Raw genomic sequence first — 23,016 nt, 5'->3', positions numbered from 1 at the left:
GGGTTTTCAAGGAAAGGTTGGACGTGGTGCTTAGGGACGTGGTTTAGTGGGTGATACTGGTGGTAGGGGGCTGTTGTACCAGATAATCTTGGAGGTCTTTACCAACCCTAGTGATTCTATAACTGCAGCCTGCTTCATCAGTGAAGGAGAGCCGTGGAGGAGCCTGGCCATCAGGGTGTATCCCAAGCCCAAAAGGACCAAGGGTGAAGTATTGAGGCCTCCTGCTCCCCCGGGAGGAGCACCACAGTTACCTGGGCTGAGACACATCTGAAGAGGCACCGTTGGTTTCCCGTGGATGGCCCATGCCCATCTCTTCCCCTCTTTGGTGGTTTCTTGGCTGGGTCTGGGTTCTCCCAGCAGCGTTTGGTGGTGGACAGGACCTCAGCAGGAGCTGCTGTTGGGCTCTGAGCGGCCCAGCTCCCACAGTACTTAAAGCCAGGAGGTTCCTCACTGCTTTCTCTTTCAAGCTAGCCTTGCAAATCCGTGTGTGTGGAGGCAGCAGGTAAATAATAATTAAAAGCAGACCCACCTGCTTTCTTTAATCCCATTTCACTAGGTCTCCAGCCTGGCAGGCCTTGCTGGGCACATTAATTTGTATTAATTTGTATGGACTCCCCTGTGCAGGCATCACAGCAGATGGGGATGGGCCAGGCCAGGCCTCGCATTGCCCCAGCTGCAGTGTGAAGCAAGCCCACATCGGGCTGCAGAGGCAAGGCACGGTGTTTATTGGTACGGGGGGGATGGGGAAGCAAGCAAGCCATTAAGTGTATGAAGGGCAAAAAGATCTAATTGATATGGCAGTGAGTTCTCTCTGAGGGTGGTCTGGGCTCCAGGTGGAAGCTGACGTGGTTACAACTGCAGCTTCGGGTCGGGGCTTGTAGCGCGCAGGGTGCTGATGCTGCTCAGGGCTTCACATCGCTCAGGATTTCCACACCCAGGAATAATTTCTTGGGACTTTATGGGCAGAAGCTCTTTCCACGGCAGCTGCCCAGACCTGACCGCTGCTCCCACCTCCCCGTGTCCCTAGGAACACAGGACAAGACAGGGAAGGCTTGGAAACCTTGTATTACAAAAATAAAAGAGCGCATGGCGCAGTGTCACACATGAGGCCCTGCCGGGCTCCAACGCAGAACGTACCAAAGAAAGGCAAATATAAAAAAGACAGACACTGTTAAACAGTCGCAGGGCAACATCCTTAAGGCTGAACAATCCCAGCTGAACGGAGCTGATGTAAACCAAAGACCCTCCTTATTCAGAGCCCCAACAAGGCAGAATCGGTGTGGCAGGAGCAGGGAGCTCTGCTCTGACTTACAGGCTAGGTTGGGGCTGGCTCTCAGAGCCCCCAGATCTCCTTTTCCATGGTAGCAGGCCTGATATGTGTGAACAGGGCTGGGGCATTCCCATGGGGGCAAGTGCTTCTGGTCTGATCTCATCAGGGAGAGAGGGCTTCAGGTTTGGGGGCTACACCCCGCTCACCTCTGCCCTGTCCTTATGGTCTGCAGGACCCCTTTAGACATCCTCCAGAGGCCTCAAAATCGGGCTGCCTCCCTTCCCTTACCGCCCACGGGCTCTTGGGGTCCCCTTTGCTTTACATCAGCTCAGTTAGCTGCCGGCTCAGCAGTGCTCCGCGCCGTCTCTGCTCGGCTCCATCCAGGGAAGGCTGGGCTGGGTCCCACTCACGCTGTCTTGGTCCCGCTCTCCACTTCCTTGTGCACCCACAGCTCTTTGTGCTGCTTGCGCCCGAAGCCCTCGTCGTAGTTGCCTTTGCTCTTGAAGAGCTGCTGGAAGTGGGGCTTGCAGTAGAATTCCCCGTGGAGCGCCGCGTAGCTGCCCAGGCTGGGGAAGGAGAAGGGGTTGGGTGGGCAGGGGGTAGCTGGGGGTGCCGGGGGGCTGGGAGGCTCAGAGAGGGGAAGAAGGAGGAGGGAATGTGCTGCCCCTTAGCAGAAAGGGCCAGCTGCTCACTCCAGGGGTCTTGGGGCTGCTGTGAGCAGCTTTAAGGGGCTGTAAAGAGGGGTCCTGCAGGGCAGCTCAGCCTTTTCCTCCCTAGGTGACACAGGGCAGCTCTGGCATCCCCATGGGGCTCTGTCCCTGCTCTTGAGGGGAAAAACTCTTCTTCCGTTCCAGGTGGGATTAAACTGAGACTTGGGACCAGATGGGACCACTGCCCTTCATGCTGTGATTGGGAGACCGAGGGCCTTCCCCTGCCCTACAGGAGGGTGGGCTGCGGTGGGCGGGGGGGGGCACATTTTGGAAGAGCCTCCCCGGCCCCAGCTTGGAGATACCCGGCACGGCTCACCTGAGCTTGGCATGGCAGTGCTTGCAGCAGAAGCAGGCGTTGTGGAAGACAAATTTATCCGCCACCAGCCGCTCCATGGGGTAGACGGTCTTCTGGCAGGCCGTGCACATCTCCTTCACCTGCGCCTTCAAGCTGAAGGACTGGGCAAGGGGACAGCAAAGAGAAAGAGGGTGAGGAAGGGGGTTTGGAGGTCTGGTGCCCATCTCACCGTGCAGCCACCTTCCCCATCATCCTTGCTGCCATTTGCTGGAGCACCAGTAAGCCTGAAGCAGCCTCCCATCGCCCTCCCAGTGCCAGTCCACTGATGCTGGGCTGGATTGGTGCTCAGGCTTTAGGTTTCCGTCCTCTCCCCCTCACCATGAAGCTGTAGAGTGCCATAAAGCTGTAGGTACCTTGGAGCGCTGCACCGTGCTGCCTCCGGAGTTGTTCTTTGCCTCCTAAGGAGAGATGGAGCAGAGAAATCAAAATGAGAGCCTGAGAGACTAAAGGGGCTCGGTGCTGAGCTGTGCTAAAGGAGGAGCAGCAGAGGATTTGTACAGGCAGCTGAGCAGCAGGACCTTGGGGCACGCCAGCAGCCTCAGCCTGGCCATCACAGCACCCGGTGAGTCTCTGAACTCATTTGCCCAGAGGCCGTGACCTCAGTCAGACCCCGGTGTGCATGTTGCTGCTTGCACTGTGCTGCTTCTCCTGAAGTGACAAGGAGGAGGAAAGGAAAATAGAAAAAGAGGGAAAGTTATTTATATATTGCAGAGGGAACTCGCACCAGGAGACCGTGGGATTTCCCTGGGGCTGTGGGCACAGAGCAGCCAGCTCTGCCACCCAGCACTGCTCACTGAGGCTTGGGTCCAGCACGTGCCACGGCTTTGTTTCGTCTGGGACCAAGATGTAGCAAACACACCGGCTGCTTTTTTTTTTAGAGGCAGCACACGAGCACAGGCACAGGGGTGTCACGCTGTCAGCACTGCAGAGCACAGCCCCGGGGTCGTGCAGCTCTCCCCATCTGCCGGTGATCGCTGTCCTTGGCTTCCTACCATGCATGTCTCAGGCCAAGCAGGGCTGGCACTAACCCTCAGCGAAGCAGAGGGAGTGCAGCTGAAACATCCCTGCTTCAAGATCCCTTGGGACAGAGAGGGGGAAAGGGCTTTGGAGAGGGGCTGCAGCAGCCCCCATAGCACAGCCCCTCTCTGACCAAAATTAGGAAGCCTCACGTGCTGCCTGGTAAGTCCCTTAGGTAACAACAGCTCTGTTTGGGTGTGAGATGCTGCTCGTGTCCCTGCTGCCCACCAACTATTTACCCCACAGGGCTGCAGAGCGATAATTAATGCTTCTTGTGCTGGAGGCACACCGGGCTCAGCCAGGTTTTTTCCTGCAATGGGAGGGTGCCAGGCTGGCCGTGTGCCCACCCGGGGTGCCCCTCGCCCTCACGAGGTGCGTTGTGCTGGGTGCCCCTCGCCGGATGTTTTGTGTCTGAGCTCCCCTGCCAGGCGCTGCTGCGCTGAGCAGGAAACGCCCGCGCCGTGGCTGAGACCGAAAAGCTTTCAAAACCTCCCCACAGACTGCACATGTGTGGGGCAGGAGGGGGAACAGGGCACAGGCAGGGCTAAAGATGAGCCCTGCTGCCTTCAGCTGCTTGGCGGGGGGGGGATATTGCTCAGCCCCTGCAGCTGTGGGGGGAGCAGCGGGGCAGATGCAGGCACTGAGGTGCCCCAACCTCTGCCCTCAGCATCTCCAAGCGAGGTCTCTGCAGATTCACAGGGCTCCCATCGTGAAGTCCCTCTGGTCTGCAGCTGCAACAGCCCATCACCTCCTCCTCCTCCTCCTCACTTAGTCACCTGCAAGCCTTTATTATTTTTTAGCCTCCCTTTGCACTGATGAAAATGCCCCCTTTCTCCTTCCAGTTGGGAACAAAGGGAGCATTTTTTAGTGCATTTTTCAGCCAGGGCTGCTCTGTGCTCCTCGTTCCCAGGGCAGTGACCTGGGAGCATCACCCCGCCACCTCCTCGTCCTTCTCCTTGTTGCTGCCGTAGCCCTGCTTGGGCAACGCGCCCCAGCTCTCTGCCCCCAGGGTGCTCTCCCACCCCCCTCCCCCTGCTTTGCCCTTCCCCCATTTCTCCTTTGTATTTTTGGAAGCAGTTTGTCTCAGAGACACACAGGAAGCTCTCACTTCGCTAAGCTGCCTCTTCAGACGTTTCCCAGCTGCTCGTGCTGACTGAGGTCTGCGATGTGATTTTTTTCTCCCTCCTGCTTGCACAAGGCTGGAGGAGGAAGCCAAAATCAACAGAGGAACATGGGCGGTGGGGAGACTCGGGCTGCGTAAAACCAGTTGCGTCCCTCGGCCCTGCTAAAGCATCCCCCGGTGCTCTCCGGAGGTTAGGATAGGGTCTGAGGTGCTCTTTCTAGGCTCAGCTGAGCAGAGCGAAGGCAAACGCTGCTGCCTTGGAGCTGGATCACATCCGTTCCCAAGGCTACAGGCAACCCACCGCCTCTCGTCACTTCTCGGCAGCCTCCTGGCTCGGCTCAGGCTCACCAGCTATCGCTATTTCATATCTGACCCATCCTCCCATCCTGTCCCAGCAGGGGCTGTGCTTCAGCTTTGATGTTTTTCCATCTCCGAGCGCTCCGACCCTAAGCAGCTCGCATGCTCTCCATTGTGATCGCCGAAAGCCATGGAAACACAAACAAACAGCCGGCAGCTCCAGGCAGGAGCAGGGTGAGGGACAGGCTGGGCGCCGGGATGCTGGCTGAGCACCGTGCTCAGCGAACAGCACCTTCTGCTGGAACATCCCTGCCCCTTGTCCTCGCGTCTCAGTAGCAGCAACTGCACCTTTGGTGGCTCTAAAATGCCCACAGCTTCCCTGCCCAACCTTCCACCCCGAGAACAAACCCAGCTGGTCTGGAAATTCGCATACAAACCACAGGGGGAGCAACGTACATGAGCCGGGGGGGTGCTGGCGGCTTCCGTGGCCTGGAACATGGTCCCTCGCCCTCCTCTGTGTGCTTGATCCTGAGCTTGAAGCTTGTGGCCCGACGGTCCCTGGGGAGGTGGCTGAGTGGTGCAAGGTGGCCTCTTGCAACACCTGGAGAGGAAATGTCAGCAGGATGAGGCCGGTTTCATCACCCCAAACCCAGCAGCTGCTCGTCTCTGCAGGAGCCGGTGCCTGCTCAAAGCTTGCTCTGTGGGGTCGGGGCAGCCTCTGGGGTCCGGGATTCCTGGGGCACCCCCGGCAGGAGGTACAGGTCTGGGGCACGGCGGGGTTAGGGAGCTGGCAGGCGATCTTGGGTGCTGAGCTGAGCCTAGCGCACAGCTCGGTACCTCCTGTCCCCTTTCCTATGCAAAAATATGGGCTGGGATGGGAGAGGGAGACATGGAAATGCGACAGCTCCTGCAAAGAGCCTCCAAACCGCGCATGGAAAGCAATTACCAGGCAATGGCCAAGCTGTTGGCAGCGAGGATAAGGGATGCAGCTTCCAGGCAGAGCTGCTGTCCTGCCCAGGCAGTGGAACTAGAGCCCAGGGTTTCACCAATGCAGCCACCAATGGATTGGCGACGCTAAAATCACAAATATGGTGATTTTAGTCTAATTGTAACCCAGAAAAGCCTCGCTGAGGTTGAGGCTGAGCGTGGTTCCCTGAGAGGCTGCGGCCTCCAGGTGATGCGCCAAGCGCCCAGGAGGCTGAGTTCGAGGTGTCTCTGACCACTTTTAATGCAGCACGGAACAAAACAAAACAAAACAAAACCACCAGCATTGCAAACCAGTTCCTTTGGTACAAGATAAAAAGGCCCTGACATCCTCGCGGGGGTTTCCCCGTTGCACCTTAACTTGAAAACACCCAAAAAAGGCCAGAGTTGATGAGCCCTGTTCTGCACATGCAGAGCTGAGCACCACGAGGCGCAGAGGGAGGAGCAGAGCAGCAGACAATGAACCCGTGGCCTTAATCCCCAGCCCCCCCACGTTGTCCTGGGTGCAAAAGGGGGGAAAGGGGTGGCTCTGCAGGGACAGGGAGGTGCTGGGGGCTGGCAAGCCAGCACTCCTTGCTCCTGCTGATCTCGTGGTGATGTTTGTAAACGTGCCTTGGGTTTTGGAGGGCACTTTGGTCCCCAAAATGTCCCAACACTCAGCAGCTGGCTTCAGGCATGAGCAGCGCCCAGCTGAGCACCCAAAATTAATGCCTGCTTTCAGGGTTCAGCTTTGCTCCGCGTCCATGAGCAGCAGCAGAGGAGCCGGGCTCACCCTTGCAGGCCAAGGGGCTGGGCAGCCCCTGCTGCAAACGTTTCAGAGCTCTGGCTGAGAACACGGCTTCGATTTTACCTAAATCATTTCCCATCTCCTCTGCGGTTCGCTTGTTATTTCCTGCTCGCGAGCAGGGCGGGTGACAGTGCACGCAGGCGGCTGCTGTGGCCCCACGCGCACCCTGGGCTGGGCAAACGGGGCTGGCGGTGCAGCCCGAGCCCACGGCCCCTCTCTGCCCCCCACGTCCTGGCGCAGCACCTTCCCTCTGACATCTCAGGGGTGTGCACAGTGCCTAAAACACAGCACAGACCCCAAGGGGAGCCTGAGGAACCCAGCAAACCCCGCTGGTTTGCACCCACCACGTGCCTCGAGCGCAGATGCATGACCCTTGCCCTTCTCACCTGCCTTTCACCCTCTCCCCTACAAACACACCTCCACCCCAGCTTCCCTTCCCCTTCCTCTCACAGCTCATCTTCCTCCCCTACCCAGTTCCCTCCTCTCCATTTTCCACCCCTCTGCACCTCTCTCCTCCCCACACACACACTCCCTGGCTCCTTCCACCTCCTTTTTTTTTCCCTTCACCTCTTTTCCCACACGCAGCCTCCCCCCAGACCCCAGACCCCAAACCCTGTTCCTTTCCACACCGTCACAGTTAACCTGACCCACATTTTGATGCTCTCCCCCCAGACCATGCTCTCCATCCCGCTGCCCCCATCCCTCCCCGCACGCCCTGCTCACAGCCCCGTACCCACGCTCTCCCGATCAGCCCCACAGACACGAGCAGAAGTTGCTAAACGTCCTTCCTGCTGTGGGGCAGGAGTAGAAATCTTGCAGGGGAAGGGTGTGCTGAAGCGATAAGGGAAACACAACAAGTTGGAGACCGCGGGAGGGATTCTCAGAGGCTCCCAGCTGCTGTCATCGCTTTTTCAGGGAGGTGCTGGGCTGTACAGGGGGGGGGGATTTGAGCCCCAGGCAGTAAACACACGCAGAGGAACCCCCATGGCACAGGCTTTGCTTAAGGACACATTGCCACATAGGTGTTGGGACGTCTTCACATTGCCAGGGCAATCTCCCAGCACGCTGGAGGGGCTCACCGATTTTCTGAGGACCACAGGACAGCATCTGTGGCAAGGCAAGGAAGCCACGACCAGGTCTGTGCTGAAGGCTGGCCATAACTGCTAGCTCTGACTTCCCCAAACCTCTGTGCCCCAAGCCAATTTGCCACCTACCCAGCCCAGGAAGAGCAGGACACAGTACTGATGTCTCCTGATCATGCAGCCAGTGATTTCGGCTCAGGATGGGATGAGAGCACCTTCTTCACCCTGCACGTGCTGCTCTTCCTGCATCCGATGAGCCTCCAGACTGGGCTTGTGCCCTCTGCCCACGGGGATGGAGCAGCCTGGTGGCAGCGCTGGTGGCTGCAGGGTGGGGAGCACAGAGAGGTTTGGATCTCACAGGGGTCTGGATCTTACAGGGATTTGGCTCTTGGTGGCACTGGAGCCAGCACGATGTGCTCAGCGCCCAAGCTGCCAGCCAGGGACTTTCCTGGTGCTCTCAACAAGCTGTTTTTTAGCTCAAGACCTCAGGGTTGGAGCTCTTCTGGCACCTGCAGGGGATGTGTGCCTGCCGCCGTGTGAAAACAGCCAGGGAAGCGCCGCAGCTCTGCCTTTTGGCACGGACCAAGGAGCTCTTTGGGTTGAGGAAGGCAGCGCTCAGCCCAGAAGCTCCCTGCTCACAGCAGCGTTTGTCCTGCAGCCTCTCCTGTCCCCGCTCACCTTCCTGCCTGGCCCTCGGGGACAGGCGTTAAGGACAGGGAAGCGTTTGGAGAGGCCCCTCCGGGAAATTCCCAACCGACTGGAGGATGGCGGCATCCCCCCGACCACAACCTGCCCTCAGAGCAGCCAGGCCAGGCGTGGGGTTTTTCCACCCTTCTCCTAAACCAGCAGGGCCGCCCAGGCTGCCCTCGGTGCCTCTCCAGCCCGGTCCCACGGGGCCCCCGGCGCAGAGCAGCCCGCTGCTGGCTGCACGCCTCGCCGAAAGCCGAAGGGTTTCCGCTACAGGAAAGCAACGTGACTGCAGAGGGCGAGAGGCCCCTCTCCGCCATATGGTTCCCATTAAGGGCCCTGTGAAGTGAATGTTTACTGCTGGGATCGCTGGGCCACGGCAAGAGGCTTTCCCAAAGACCAAACGCAGCACGGGGGATCCGGGCCCCTTCCTTCCCCGGGTCCCAGGGGGATGCTGAGGGTTCCCGGCAGCACGGCAAGGCACGGGCAGGGGCTCAACACCTCAGAGAGGCTGTCAAGCCTCTCCCCCATGAAACTGAGCACCACTGATGTCCCCATGATCGTGTGCAGGATCAGCACAGCTTACACATGCAGGCCAGCCCCTGAGCAGCTCAGCGCCTGGCTTTGTGGCAGGGCTGCAGGGAAGGAGCTGGATGAGGCCAGCCCCAAGCCTGGGGGTCTCCAACTCACTGCACAGCCAGGCCCTGTTTCTGCAGCCATGGGGCATCACGGCCAAACTACACCATGAAGAGTCAGCATCAAATGGGCCAGCACCTGACCAGGGGCTCAGCACGCCCGATGCTGCTTCAGCTTCTCAAGCATGGAAAGAGAGAGCGAGCTGCATTTGTGGGGGGGCAGCACAGTGAGCCCGGTGGTCTTGACTCCAACCTTGGCCATGGAAGACTTCATCAGCTTCAGATCTTAGCTCCTTGCATGGCTTTAAGCCAACCACTTGACCTCACCAGCAGCAGCTTTGGGATGCTTTGGCTCAAAACACTCCGAGGAGGACCAACAGGGCCACCGCCACCCCAAGCTGCTCCTGCCTGAACCCCACAGCCCTGCACTACCTTCCACCAGCCTGCCCCACTAATCCCCTTTCCATCCACGTCCCGTGCCCAGGCTGCCTCCTGAAAGGCTGCCAGTGGGCAGGAAATCTGCAGCCGAAGTGCTGAGGGATGCTGACAAGGAATACTTGTGGGGACGAACAGGGCTGCCTTTGTCAGGGCACCGATGAGGGGACCCGCACACGCGAGGAGTGAGCCCAAGGGGAGCCCCTGCCCACCCCTTCTGCTCTCCCACCTTCAGCCCTGCCCGGCTCTGCCTCCCGGAGGAGGTCACAGCCCTTGGAAGGACTGGGGTGAGGGGATCCGGGCTGGGCCAGCCCCTGCCTAGCTCGGAGGAGGTGGCTGGGGCAGGAGGATGCTGCTGGGATCCATCTGATTTCCAGGAGTGGAAACTGAAGCACGGAGCAGCCCGTTCCTTGGCCCACGGCCATGTTTTATGGCATCCCTGAAAGGTTAAGGTCTGAAGGGAGTCTCTGCGCCCTGGGATCTCTTCTCTTGCTACGAGTCAAGATTGAGTGGACAAATGTAGCAGAAAGCCCACTGGGAGGTTGGGATGAGCCTCTTTTCCAGGCAGAGACGAACCTTTCTCATTAATGATTGAGCAAGCAGCAATGGCCAAAATTGCAGGTTTGAAGGTTCGGGTTGGACATTAGGTAAAAACACTTAACAGGGAGAAAGGCCTGGAAGCTCTGCAGCACGGTACTGATCAAGTGCCATATAAACGTGGTGCAAAGAGGCACGAGAGGCAAAGGGCAGGGTGTGCGCCCTCCCTCCCCTTCTCATTTTTCCATAATCCCTTCTACAACCTTGTCATGTTCCACCTGGAAACCTCACCTTCTGGTTTCCTGCCTTTATCTGTTTACTGGCATGATGCCCACAGTTTGCCCACCCTAATGTTTGCCTCTCCAAAGTCTTTGTAAAGGCTGTGCCTGTCGGCCTCCTCTTTCCCCAGGAGAAGCCAACCCTTTTACTCTGCTTTCCAGTCCTCCAGCTCCTTTGGTGGCTCACCGCAGGCAGGTGGATGCCCCACACTGGAGGAAACTTTTGTCTCTTGGTATGAATACTTCCCTGGCACCACAGAAAACACTTGGCCCTATGTTTTCTTCTCTCACCTCTGCCAGTAATCCTAGATGCTCATTCTTCTTCAGTGCCCTCCACTTGCTGAGGTCCCCCCGCCTACAGCAGCTTCTTGTTGCAGCTTGCCAAGCACCTGGCTTGGCTCAGCTCCACTTGAGCCATTTCTAGGAATCTGGCTCCCCGTCCTGTTTGCTGATCTGCTTTTTCTCACCATAGGCAGATGTCCTGCATCCTGCCAGCATTGCTCCATCTCACCTGGGCACTAAAGGGGCTGCTAACACGTTCAATCTCTAGACCTCCCCTTGCAGCAGGATCCAAGTGTCCTCTTTCCATTTTGCTGTATCTTCTTTGTCCTCTTTCCCCACTTCTTCATCCTCTTTCCTAGCTCTATCTGAAGTCATTTCCCTGGGGCAGTGTACCAAGGGCTTTCCTTAAATGTGGACTCGTTAGGCCACATTGTTTTGGAAGCTGGTTATCACATCCAAGGAAGATACCAAGATAACTTGACATGATCTGTGTTGAAACCACGCTGCATTTTATTCTGCTTCCCAACATTTAATTCCTCTTCCAAAACCTCTCCTAGAAACTCATTTTTATTGTACTCCAACCAGTGGACTTGTAACTACCTGTAAGTTCCCCTTCCCCCAAATATAACCTGTAGGTGTTATGTTGGCTGATCTCCTCCCTTGGAATATCACTGGTAAAACACCAGGCTTTGGCCTTGCACTTCCTACGTGGTTTAGCCCATACCTTGAACAAAGCCCAGAGAGCCCCATCAGCCTGGGAGCTGGTGCTGCTTCACCACCTGCAGCAAGAGCAGGGGGGAGTTCTGCTCCCAAAACCCAAACCCCAGCACAACCTCTCCCCATGGGCCTTCCACACCAGCCCTGTGAGCACTGCTGTGGGCTCCTGCCTTTGCTGCCCAACATACGGATTGCATCCAAAAAGTCAAGCCACCAGAAATGGCATTCGCATGTCAAGTTTCAAAAAAGCTCCTTATTTTTGAGCTGACCCGTCTGTTCTCAGTTCAGCCTTCACCTCTGTGCTCTCTGGTAGGATTCAGGCTGCCATACAGCCTGGCGTGTGCAGGCTCTTGTGTCTGAAAACCCTTGAGCCGGCCACGTGGAGAGAGTTATGGGCACACCAGAGGAGTGAAAAATACGCCTAAATTGTGCTTAGTAGTGTTTGCAATAATCCCTTCACCCAGCTTTAATGTCCTCCATCCCAGCGCTGTGCTAGCAGCTAGGTAAGCTCTGCAACACCCCCAGACGGCAGATAGAAATGGCTTATCTGGAAAGTGAAAGGCAGACACCTCAGGAAACATGGCCTGACCATGGGCAACACTTGGAAAGCTGGGGATGGGCAAAAAGGAGAGGAAAAACTCCACCGCAGCTGGGCCTGAAGGGGGTATCTGTAGGCTCATGGAGCTGACACGCCAAAGGAAACCAGAAGTGAAACTCCCTTCCCTAACGAGAAGTCTCGTGGGACTTGTGTTGACCAAAAAAACGTCAGCAGCTTTGTTTTGAGCCTGGTGACAGCAAAGATGCATCCCGTCACTTCGCACCCTGTGCTGCGCTGGCCCATGGGGGGCCCTGCAGACCCTCACTTCCTAATGGGGATTTGGTTCCCTCGGGGCTCCCACTGAGGAAGGACGTTAGCACAGGGGCAGTTTCAGACTACACTCGATCAGTTACCCTGCAATTATTATTTTTTTAATCTGCATTAATAACGCCGCAGACGAGCTCTTCCTGGCCTTAAATACGTGGCAGCTCAGCTGGGGCACCAGATGTCTTCCCTGGGAGAGCCCTCGCACGACGTCTTCGGTGGACAAAGCCCAGCTTCCAAGGCATGATCTGGGCTGCCGAATTAGCCAGCTTTTCCAGAACTGCTGCCCACCCCATGGACAGAAACCGGGGGAAAAATTGATCAAAAATGTGACCTGCGAGGTAGCTTGGCTGGTCTCAAGTGACCCAAGGGGATTGCAGAGATAAAGCCAGTGGTTAACGGTGCAGGACTGCGACCTGGGAGACCTGGGGTTGCTCCCAGCTCTACTGCTCATTTTGGGGTGATGCTGGGCACACCATTGCATTATTTTTTTTCTGTTCCCTTTCCATCCCCCCCCCCGGCTGAAAACAGAGCTGATCTCCTTTGTGAAGCCCTGGGAGATCCCTGGCTGTTCGGGGCTGTGTCAGAGCTCGGGGTATTTGTGTTGTAATTAAATCTCACAGCCGTGCAACAGCCTCCCCAGGGAAGTGATGAAAGACCTGGCGCTGCAAAGGTTCAGGGCCGGGCAGGATGGGGCGCTGGGAGACACCACCGGGAATTAGCAGGCATCAGCCGAAGGGGATAAGGGGCTCGGGATCTAACAGGTTCCCTTCCATATCTGCTCCTTCCGATCGGCTTAATAAAATGGATCTGTCCAGCCCCCCTCCAGCACGCACTGCAGCGCACAACAAAGAGGGAGCTCAGCCCAGCGTGGGGATGTGAGCCCCGAAATGCTGTGCCTCCAGACCCCGCTGCAGCCGTGCCGGTGCCCCCAAGCTCCCCCCTCACCCCACAAAGCACCGGGTGTGGGTCCTGCACCCCCCCAGCCCACACGGGGTCCGGGGTGCTCGCTCCCTGCCCCTCCCCAGCAGCATCGCCCCCCAAAAAGGTGCCTGGAGCTCTGGCAGCATCCCCTTTTCCCTGCCTGCCCTCGGGGAGCCGAGCCCCCCTTGTGCTCCCCCCACCCCAAATCTGCTTCCCGTGCCCCCCCTGGCCGAGCCTCCTCCCAAAGCAAAAGTTCCCGGCACATCTCCTGCCTGGGGGGCCGACCTCTGGGGCGGGGGCGAGCACAGGGGGATGGAAACCCCCACCTGCTGGGTGGCCCTGGCCAGCGGCACTGCTTTTGGGGCTCCCCAATCTTCGCATCCCTCCGTTCCCCCCATCCCTTTCTCCCTGGGTGCCTGCCTCTCTCCCTCCCCTCACATTTCCCCTCTCCCCCCCCATTTTCCCCTCTCACCACCTCCCCACCCCAGCCGCCAGCCCCACGCTGGGCGACCCCTGATGCTCCCCCAAATTTCATGGTGCCCACCCAAGCTTTGTCTCCCACCCAGCGGCCCCGTTCTTCCCGGCGCAGCGAGGCACCCACCATACGCCTGGGCTCCGCGGTGGAGGTGCCGAGCAGGAGGGCTTGGCCCCAGCGGGGTCCGGCCGTCTGTCCGGCCGTCTGTCTGTCTTTCGGCCGTGCCTTTTGGCCGTGCCTTTCCTCTGTGCTGCAGAGGCCGGGGCTGTGGGCGCGGGAGCGTTTCCTGCGAGCTCCCACGGCCGCCTCGCGAGCCCTTTTTATCGCTCGGCCGCCGCGGTGATTGGTTCCCAGCTTCGTGCCGGCTTCGAGCCGCTGGCTCCTTTGTGTGAAGCCAACCTCTCACCCCGGCCTCCCCCAGCCCTTTCCCCAGGCCAGCAGGGCGATGCCGAAGCCCCCGGCCCACCAAAGGTTCCTGCCAAAATCGCCCCTCGCCCCCCAGCTCCCTGCCACGAGGCGCGGGTGGGCTTCGCTCGGGGCTGTGGGCTCGCTGTGCCTGGCACGAGGCCATGCAAAGCATCCCATGGGGACCCTACAGGATCCGACCCTCGAGGATCCCGCAGGATCTGACACTCCACAGTCCCCCTCCAGCCTCCTGAGGGTTTTGGAAACCTGGGGTTTTTACCCCCAGGTGGGTTTAGGAGCGTGCGTGGGGTGGTGGCGTGTGAGGTGCATTTCATGGCCAGGGTGGGTATTTGGGGTGAGCAGGATCACCACCGAGCGTCCCCCCTGCTGCTGCTGGCTGTGGGGCCGAGGGGATGAGGTTTGGGGGCCGGGGGGTCCCCAGAAATAGGGCAGAGGGGCAGGAAGGACCAGGTAAGCACTAACAGTTAAATCTGCAGGGAACTCGGAGGCAAGCTGGGAGCAGGGAATTGGGGATGGGAAGGTGGGCTGGGGTTTGGGGTACCCCGTGGTGCACACAGGGGCTTCCCCTTCCCCTCCCAAACCCCTCTGGTGTGGGGGAAATGGAGGCCAAACATGCAAAGTGCTGCTGGGAAGAGCTTTGGGGTGCGTTCGGGCTCCTCAGTACAGAGTGGGGCTGGGGACAGCGCTGGGTCTGAGCATGGTGCCTGCTAACAGCTTCAGAGGCGGGCGAGCGATCGCTTTGGAAAAAAAAAAAAAAATCCGTGCAAAAAAACCAAAAACATTTACAGGATTTACGGCGGTGTTTACCGGCTGAGGCAGCGGTGCCGTTTGTCACCTCTGGCCCCCGAGCAGCCTCTGCGGTGAGCGGCCTGCTGCCACCCGGGGCAAAGGGAAGAGGAACCAGAGAAAATCCACAGCTGCCAGGCCTGGTGGCAGGGGCAGCGTGCACGTATGTGCACACACACTCACACACACAGACACACTCACGTGCACACAGGTACTCACACAAAAGCACACGCATGCTGGCATGTTTGTGCACACACATGCATGCATGGACACATGCACAAGCACATGTGCATGCTCCCCCACACACACACATATGAGCCCACACATGCATGTGCACATGGCTGCGTGCACCCCAGCTGTTGCACACAGCCACGCGTGCACACCCATGGAAGCACATGCATGCTAGTGTGCTCCTGCACATGCATGGTTGCACACATACAGCCATGCACACACACCCCCGTGCACCTACACACCCCCAGCTGTGCACACACCCATTGTGCACATTGCTGTGCACAACCCCCTGTGCAAATCCCTGTGTGCACACACCCCCATGCATACACACACATGCACACGCACACCTTGTGCACACACACACACACAGAGCTATGCACACACACACTGGTGCACACCCATGCCCCTTGCACACCCACACATGTGCACTCACACACCATGTGCACACACACCCATGCACACACACACCTGTGCACACACACACACATGCACACACCCACTCCCCTTGCACACCCACAAACACACCCCATGTGCACACACACACACTCATCACACCCACACCCCTGGTACACCCACACCCATGCACACCCCCCCATGTGCACACACACACAGCTATGCACACCCGCACCCCTTACACACCCACACCCATGCACACACACACTATGTGCACACACATAGCTATGCACACACACCCCTTGCACACCCACACCCATGCACACACACCCCATGTGCACACATACACATGCACACAGCTATGCACACCCACATCCCTTGCACACCCACACCTGTGCACACAAACCCCGTGTGCACACACACACATGCACACACACACAGCTATGCACACACACCCCTTGCACACCCACACCCCTTGCACACAACCCCCATGCACACACACACCCCCTTGTACACCCACACCCACACCCCATGTGCACACACCCCCACACCCCATACACCCCCTATACACCCCCTTGCACCCCTTTGCCCCCCCCGTGCCCCCCTTGCACACTCCCCCCCCCTCCCGTTGCACACCCGGTGCCTGGGGGGGGGGGGGGGGGGCGCGAGCCGGGCCCCATCCCCGCGGCGCTGTGGGTTGCCATGGCGACGCGCGGGGCCCGCAGCAACCCGGAGGGGGCGTGGCCTATTTCCAAGCCCCTCCCCCTTCCATCCCCCTCCCGTCCCGCAGGGGGCGCCATGGCGCGCACCCCCCCCTCCCCGTGAGGCCGCAAGATGGCGGACGCGGCCCCGGTTTGCGGCTTCGTCTTCAAGAAGCGGGGCCCGGCGGCGGGCCGGGGGCGGCGCAAGCGGCCCAGCAGCGACCAGGAGGGGGGTGAGGGCACCGGGGGGGCGGCTCCGGGCTCTCAATGCGCGGGGGGGGCCCAGGGAGGTGAGGGGAGGGGGGCGCGGTGCCCGCCCTGCGGTTGCGTCCTGAGGGCGGGTGAGGGGGGGTCGGTCCTTGGCTCCCCCCTCAGCCCCCGGGTTCCTTCCCCAGAGAGCAGCGGCGAGGAGGGCAGCACCGTGGTGCGCAAGGAGAGGCGGCGGGAGGTCCCCAACCCCATGATACAGAAGGTAAGGGGGGCAGGGGGGGTCCCTGAGGGTCTCTGAGGGTCCCTGGGGGTCCCTGGGTCCTGCCCACCCTCACCCCGCTGTCTCCTTGCCCCCCAGACCAGGCGGTGTGCGAAGGAGAGGCCGGCGTACGCAGCCAGCAGCAGCGAGGATGAGGATCCCTCCAAGGAGATTGGCGTCACCTACAAATCCACCAGGTCGGCGGTAAGGACGGAGCGCAGCGGTGGTCCAGAGAGGCTCTGCGGATCAGTTATTCCTGCTTTTTAGCTATAGATGCGTTGCTCTGTCCCTTCTCTCTTCATACACCTCGTGCTAGGTTTATTCTCCTGCTGCCCCCTGCGTTACTGGCAGGCTATCTAAGGTTGGTTGTCCTCTCTTAGAGGTGTGAGTTAAACTTGCCCCATGTCACACAAAGTTTTCAGGAGATGGAGCACTTGAATCAGGTTTACCTAATTGTTAGGTTCGTGTTTACAGCTTTAGAACAGCTTCCTCCCCAAGGAATTCAAGTAACTTAGGAAGTGCATCCATCTTTATTCTTGTGACTAGTGATGGGGTAAAAGCTAGAGAGAGAGGTCAATTTGGGATTGACAGGAGGCACCTGAGGGTCCTCTTAACAGCTGGAGTGGAAAGAAGTCAGTTGTGAAGGTTTGGAGCTCTTTCCACTGGATTTTTCTCTCTCTCTCCTCTTTATGCAGAGAAATTGTGCTCATTAGTAAAAGTCCGGCCAGGATATAAGTAGTATTAAAACCAAGTACCAACGTTTGGTGTATTGATTCTTTTTATTCCTCTTCAGTCTTATTTCCTCAGTCTCCGTGCCTCCATTTCTTCTGTATAAAATGGGAATAATGTCCAACTGTCCCCAGTCACAGATGCAGGATCAGACTTGGGTCTCCTTATCACATTAGAGACCAATATGAAAACTCGTGCTGTAATTATTCAACACTTTGGCTGCTGCAAAGGGGGGGGCTGCATATTGTTAGCCCTACTTGCTGCAGGAAAATGGGAAAGGAGGAGGTGACAGCCTTCGGGCTCCAGAAGCTTTTGGCATATAAGTTGGATTTGTTTTCAGTTCAGGCTGGTTATAATTATTCTTCAGTTTCTACGCAGCTGTTCCTGGAGAGCTGGAATAGGTGTCTGTTCGGTGCATTCAAGAGGAATCTAAACCAGATCTCTGTATTAAAACTGGGTGCAAGCCACCCACAGCTGGGTTAAAAGTTTGGATGTAACATCCTGCGTGTAGGCAGGACGGTCTCATGATTGGAGTGTTGAACACAGGAGACCTGAGCTCAATTTCCAGCTAAGCCAAGGCTGAGCTTGAGTGGTAAAGAGAGGACAAGCGTGTCCTGACTGTGCAGGCTAAAACTTGGGAGCAATCAGTAATTAGCATCCTGGCCTCTGCAAGCACTGCATCCAGCCTGGGGGGGGATTCACTCAGGCATGTGGTGGAGGAAGATGCAAACAGCTGGAAGGTGAAACAGGCTGTGCTCAGTACTAGCTCTGTGACCCACCCTCCAGGTAGCCAAGGAGCTTTGTCTTATGCGGGTTTTCACTTCGCCGTGGTCACAAATTGTTCTTGCTTTTCAGAAACCCGTCGGCCCAGAAGACATGGGGGCTACAGCAGTGTATGAGCTGGACACAGAGAAGGAGAAAGATGCCCAGGCCATCTTTGAGCGCAGCCAGAAGATCCAGGAGGTCAGTTGGACCTTGCTCTGTAGGAGCAGGTGCTATACTACAGGAGTACGTGTGTTTTACTCATCCCCTCCTGCATGCCAAGAAGAGTTGGGAGTCTTTTCCTCTCTTAAGGAGGACAAAAGTGTTGCCCTTATAAATAGAGGAACTTTCTGGATTTATTGATATCTTGGTATTAAGGAAGGCAGGGCTGGGCTGGGAGACTGTTGTCACAGATGTAAAAACTAATCCAGGACCTGAAGCTCTTCTGACCCTTAATAACTTTTTTTTTTTTTTTTTTTCCCTTTCCTAGGAACTGAGAGGAAAGGAAGATGATAAAATCTACCGTGGTATTAACAACTATCAGAAGTATGTGAAGCCCAAGGACACGTCCATGGGAAATGCCTCTTCAGGAATGGTCAGGTAGGTCGGGATGAGCCTTGGAGGAGTGGGATCAGAGAGGAGTTCAGGCGCTGTCCCCAAAGGCACTTGTTCGGGGCTTGAACTTTGCTGATCCTGCCGACTTGTTCCTGTCTAATGAGTCCGGTGTCTGGTTCTGACCAGGCCCCCAGGGGCCTTCTCCACCGCAGCGGCGCAGCTGGCCTGAGCCTTCTCCCATCCTTTCAGAAAAGGACCCATCCGTGCTCCAGAGCACTTGCGGGCCACGGTGCGATGGGACTACCAGCCTGACATCTGTAAGGATTACAAAGAAACGGGCTTCTGCGGCTTCGGAGGTGAGTGGGTCCTGCCTGCAGCTGAACGTGTGCTGCACCAGATCTGCAGGGGGATCCAAAGGGATCTAGTCCAGCTGGTGGTCCCATGTTTGTGGCATGCAGATGTGCACTAAGTACCTTACAGGCACTTGTTTGCAGAGCTAGCATGTGGTGCTGTTGCAGAATTGTTTCGTGTAATGTTCACCTCACTTGAGGCTGTGGGACGGATGGGATTTCCTGACCCATATCCCACTTCCCACGTGGGTCAGTGCTGGATCTGTCACTGTGGCATACGGGGCACAGTGCTCATGGCCTGTCAGTCCTGAGGAGGAGAGATCCGGTCTGCTTGGCATTGCACAGGGAGGAAGAGCGGGGGTGGGTGGGGAAACAATCTGGTTTCACTTTGTCCTGGGCACAGCTCAGGCTGCCCCCGAACGAGGTGTCCTGTGGGCAGCTGGGCAGTGGGATGAAGATGTGAATCCGTCTTTCTTTGTGTTCCTCAGACAGCTGCAAATTCCTCCACGACCGCTCGGACTACAAACACGGCTGGCAGATCGAACGGGAGCTGGATGAGGGCCGGTACGGAGTCAATGGTACGGCACCGCCCCGCTGCTCTGCCTCTCCTGAGGCTGATTGTGGTGGGGCCACACGGTCCTGGTTCACTCTGGAGTGAACATGACTCAGGGACTGCGTTGTCTCAAATTGTGTAGGCCATGGCTTGAATTAATACCGGATAGAAAGGACTGTTCCACCTAGATGTGGAACTCCCTGCTGTGGGATAATCTTAGTGCCAGGAATCGCTGACAGCACTGAGCTAATCTGCTGCTTTCAGATAACTCTCCCTGGTGTCAGTGGGTTTCTGCTCTGTCTGTACAGAGGATAGCACGCTATTGTATGAGTCCCAGCCCTGTGGAGCTGGGGAGGTGCAACCATTTCCTGCCCCACGGATGCCCTGAAGCTGGAATGCTTTCATGCTACATCATTATTTCTCACTCAGCGTCCATACCTGTGGCCCAAAACTGCAGCTGAGTGTTGCTCATGAACCCCTGTGCAGTTGTGGGGATGGGTGCAGTCTCTGCTCAGTAGGAGCTGTTGAGTTTGATAGCAGCTGCTTTGGGAAAAAAAAATCTGAAAAGTTGGGGGCTGGAGGATACGTCCCTTCTGCGTCGCCCACTTGCTGCTATAAAAATTTGCTCTTGTGAGATGAGCAGCAGGCACGCTGGCTCATTAGACTAATTATATCTCAATCCCACACATGTTACTGACATCAGTGACACCCAGATGCCAGAACCCCATTGTTTCCAGCAGGGATTCAATCCCACCTGCTGAGCTCTCTCCGTGTTTTAATATTTCGTGTCCCACGCATCAGCTGGCCTGGCTGCCTCTGCTCTTGCTCCAGTCTGGTTACCTTTCTCTTGTGCAGACGAAGAAAACTACGAGGTGAGCAGCGACGAGGAGGACATGCCTTTCAAGTGCTTCATCTGCAGAAGTTCCTTCAAGAACCCCGTGGTCACCAAGTAAGTGGTTATTTTAGCAGGGGGAGACAAACGTCTGTTGCAGATCCAGTCCAGTAGTCATTCACTGCAGGCAAATCCAGTCACTGCCTGCAGGCTGGGAGGTGGAACCTGCTTCTTGTCTGCTATGGCTCTTCTGGTGGCTGTGGAAAGCCTCAGGTATTCAGGGAGCCTTGTAACTACATCAGAAGCGTCTCCTTGGTAGGGATCCCAAGCCTCTGTTGTCCAAGCACCTTTTAGATTCCCAAAAGATGCTGCCTGCTTGCATCATCTTTCCCTTGAGGTTTCGTTGTTTCTTTCCTCCTGAATGCTGACACCGCACTGTGTGAGCAGAGAAACAGAAGCCTGGGGAAGGCAAGAGGCCAAGGATGGGGTGCAGAGGGGACATCACACACTGCCAGCCCTCGCTCACAGTGCTGCCTGATACCTCCACACTTCCCCACAGGCAACACCACAACCTAAATTCAGCGCTTGAACCCGTGGTGACCCTGGAAGAGCTCGCTGATGGCTCTCTGCAGTCACTTCTGTGTCAGTAAAGCAATGCTGAAACACGTTTCCTGAGTAGAGGGGAGGAATGGGCCAGTGCTCCAGAGGAAGCTCTGCATGTAGCGTGCTTCTGCATCCCTCGGGGCTCAGTAGTTAATTGTTTTTAACTCCTGGACACAGCAGCTGTGGCTGGGGACTGGCAGTGGCATCTGTCTCCCCTTACAGGTGTAGGCACTACTTCTGTGAGAGCTGTGCCCTCCAGCACTACCGGAAATCCCAGCGCTGTTACGTGTGTGACAAGCAAACCAACGGCGTCTTCAACCCAGCAAAAGGTGAGGGGGGAAAAGACTTCAGCCTGGGAGAAGGGCTTTCAGCTGGAGCGTCTGCACGGCGCCAGTTCCCGATGCACATTCGTGGTGTTTGCCCCGGCCCTAAGCTGGGGCTCGCAGCTGTTGGCTGCAGGCAGAACTTCCTTTAGTGCCTGGAGACACTGAGGCATGGCCTGGGTGGCTCTGGGTGTAAAAACAGCATCTTGTGCTTGCCCAGATGAGGAGCTTGGGGAGGTGACCCTGGTGAGGGCAGGGGGAGGGTGCTGGGGAGCAGAGGCTGGGCTGAGGCTCTCGCTGGCAGGTCAGTGCTGCCCTGACTGCAGCATCGCATGGCCTGGGCCCAGCAAAGGGTGGCAGCTCCTAGCTCAGCCTCTGCGTAGGCGAGTGACTTTTGGCAGCTCCCCTGGTTCCTGGGGAGAGGGATGTTTACAGGTCCTGGGCACTCCACATACCTGGAGTCTCAGCCTGCCTCTTCCTGTGTTTCAGAGCTCATGGCAAAATTGGAAAAACACAAGGCGGAGGAGGAGGAGGAGGAATCAGAGCATTCAGACCACGGAGAGGATCCACAGTAGCAAAGCGCTGTTTTGTATTTAGCAGAATAAAGTTTTTATGGGGGAAACAAACACTGATCGCAGCAGTTGCCTTGGGACCAGCAGCTGTAGCCTGTGCGTGTTTGTCCAACCCACTGTTACTAAAATGCTGGCATGACTGGTGCCAGGGGCTTTGCTCACTGCTCTGTGAAGGCACAAGAGGTAAGCTGAGGTGTGGCTGAGTTCTGCCTGCTGCCACCATGCTGCTAGCAGGACCGCATGATGGCCTGCCTGAGTGCAGCAGTGGGCTTGGGGAAGGATTGAAGACCGTTCAGTTAGTTCTTAACAGCAATTTTTTGACAAGGTACTGCTGGTTCACGCCTAACTTTGCACTGATCCTGCTCGTGTCCCGCTGCCAGCTGTGGAAGCATAAAACTACCCCTAAGTTACAGGGAGCAATCACTACCCTGAGCTTTAGGTCCATAACCTTTAATCGTGTAGTAAGCTGAAAGCAGGGAGAGGAATGAGAAGAATTATCTTGTGCTAGGTTCATCCAGCACCCTAGAAATGCTCACACATTAGGAATTAAGCTGCACTTCTGCAGGTAGGTGTGGTTTATTACAGCTCACAGGAGTGCATTCCTCCTGGCTTTTCTGCTTGCCTCCTGGTTCCTGGGGGAATTCAAGAGGTAAGTCACACAGGCTTTAGGACTTGGGTGGGAAATACCTCTGTGAGGAAGCATGTCACTAACGCCACCCCAAAGGTTTTATGCTGCTTTTCTTGATGTAAGTACCACTAAACCACTCCCTGTGCAAGCTTGGGTGAGAGGGATAGATTTTGGCAAGATCCAGCCTCTTAAGGAGCTGGGAAGACCGTATGCTTGCAGCACGAGCTTGTCATCACTGCTATGATCCACTCCATCACCTTGCAGAAACAGCAGGCTTACAAACTTCAGAAATATTTTATTTCTTTTGGCAAAAAACTAGAGTAACAAACTTTATCTGGGTTCAAGTACAGTTTATAAACACAAGAAGGACCTGTTGCCAGCACCACTACTCCCATCAACCACCCCTACAGGACTGGATTCTCAGTGCTTCAGTGAAGAGTAGAAAGACCTCCAGCACTCGCGGTCCTTGGAAAGGTCAAACTAAAAGCCTTAAACACACCTCCAAAAACAAATACCATGGAATGGGGGAGAGCTGCCACGGCCATGAAGCGAGGCAAGCCATGTGAAAAGCAAGCAGAGGCCTTTTTTTTAACCTGGCATTCAGTCAGGGAAGGTGGAACAGCAATGGTAAGAGAAGGCTTGAGCT

General features: G+C 56.9%; 2 protein-coding genes across 3 annotated transcripts; one reads left to right on the top strand and one right to left on the bottom strand.

Annotated features, from left to right (window-relative positions):
* Positions 1–1,046: 1,046 nt before the first annotated feature.
* On the bottom strand, positions 1,047–13,821 carry LIMD2 (LIM domain containing 2). Of its 2 annotated transcripts, none has more exons than XM_032202632.1 (5): positions 13,584–13,821; positions 5,229–5,373; positions 2,689–2,733; positions 2,297–2,436; positions 1,047–1,836 (listed from the first exon to the last, which is right to left on the bottom strand). In XM_032202632.1, exons 2-5 carry the CDS (start codon positions 5,268–5,270, stop codon positions 1,677–1,679), a joined length of 387 nt encoding a protein of 128 aa, XP_032058523.1. In that variant the 5' UTR covers positions 5,271–5,373; positions 13,584–13,821; the 3' UTR covers positions 1,047–1,676. The 2 variants fall into 2 exon arrangements, with proteins under 2 accessions (XP_032058523.1, XP_032058524.1); XM_032202633.1 differs by lacking the exon at positions 13,584–13,821 and adding an exon at positions 7,277–7,290.
* A 2,306-nt stretch (positions 13,822–16,127) lies between these two features.
* Positions 16,128–21,796, top strand: LOC116498380 (E3 ubiquitin-protein ligase RNF113A-like). Its single transcript, XM_032202630.1, has 10 exons — positions 16,128–16,227; positions 16,390–16,466; positions 16,563–16,667; positions 18,048–18,155; positions 18,445–18,554; positions 18,759–18,865; positions 19,348–19,437; positions 20,268–20,361; positions 21,070–21,176; positions 21,660–21,796. Exons 1-10 carry the CDS (start codon positions 16,128–16,130, stop codon positions 21,743–21,745), a joined length of 984 nt encoding a protein of 327 aa, XP_032058521.1. The 3' UTR covers positions 21,746–21,796.
* The last annotated feature ends 1,220 nt before the right edge of the window (positions 21,797–23,016 follow it).

The sequence above is a fragment of the Aythya fuligula genome, chromosome 24 (assembly GCF_009819795.1).
Source record: "Aythya fuligula isolate bAytFul2 chromosome 24, bAytFul2.pri, whole genome shotgun sequence".
Lineage (NCBI taxonomy): Eukaryota > Metazoa > Chordata > Aves > Anseriformes > Anatidae > Aythya > Aythya fuligula.
The sequence above is the reverse complement of the archived record's forward strand: the minus strand, read 5'-3'. Positions and strand labels throughout refer to the sequence as shown.

What these genes read in the sequence shown, in the direction of transcription:
- LIMD2 (XM_032202632.1), bottom strand. Translation starts at nt 5,270, where the DNA reads ATGTTCCAGGCCACGGAAGCCGCCAGCACCCCCCCGGCTCAT. An exon ending in GCACGGTGCAGCGCTCCAAG is followed by an intron (nt 2,437 to 2,688) that starts GTACCTACAGCT and finishes CCCCTTGCCCAG; the next exon opens with TCCTTCAGCTTGAAGGCGCA. An exon ending in CACTGCCATGCCAAGCTCAG is followed by an intron (nt 1,837 to 2,296) that starts GTGAGCCGTGCC and finishes CTCCTTCCCCAG; the next exon opens with CCTGGGCAGCTACGCGGCGC.
- LOC116498380 (XM_032202630.1), top strand. Translation starts at nt 16,128, where the DNA reads ATGGCGGACGCGGCCCCGGTTTGCGGCTTCGTCTTCAAGAAGCGGGGC. An exon ending in CCAACCCCATGATACAGAAG is followed by an intron (nt 16,467 to 16,562) that starts GTAAGGGGGGCA and finishes CTTGCCCCCCAG; the next exon opens with ACCAGGCGGTGTGCGAAGGA. An exon ending in GCCTCTTCAGGAATGGTCAG is followed by an intron (nt 18,555 to 18,758) that starts GTAGGTCGGGAT and finishes CCATCCTTTCAG; the next exon opens with AAAAGGACCCATCCGTGCTC.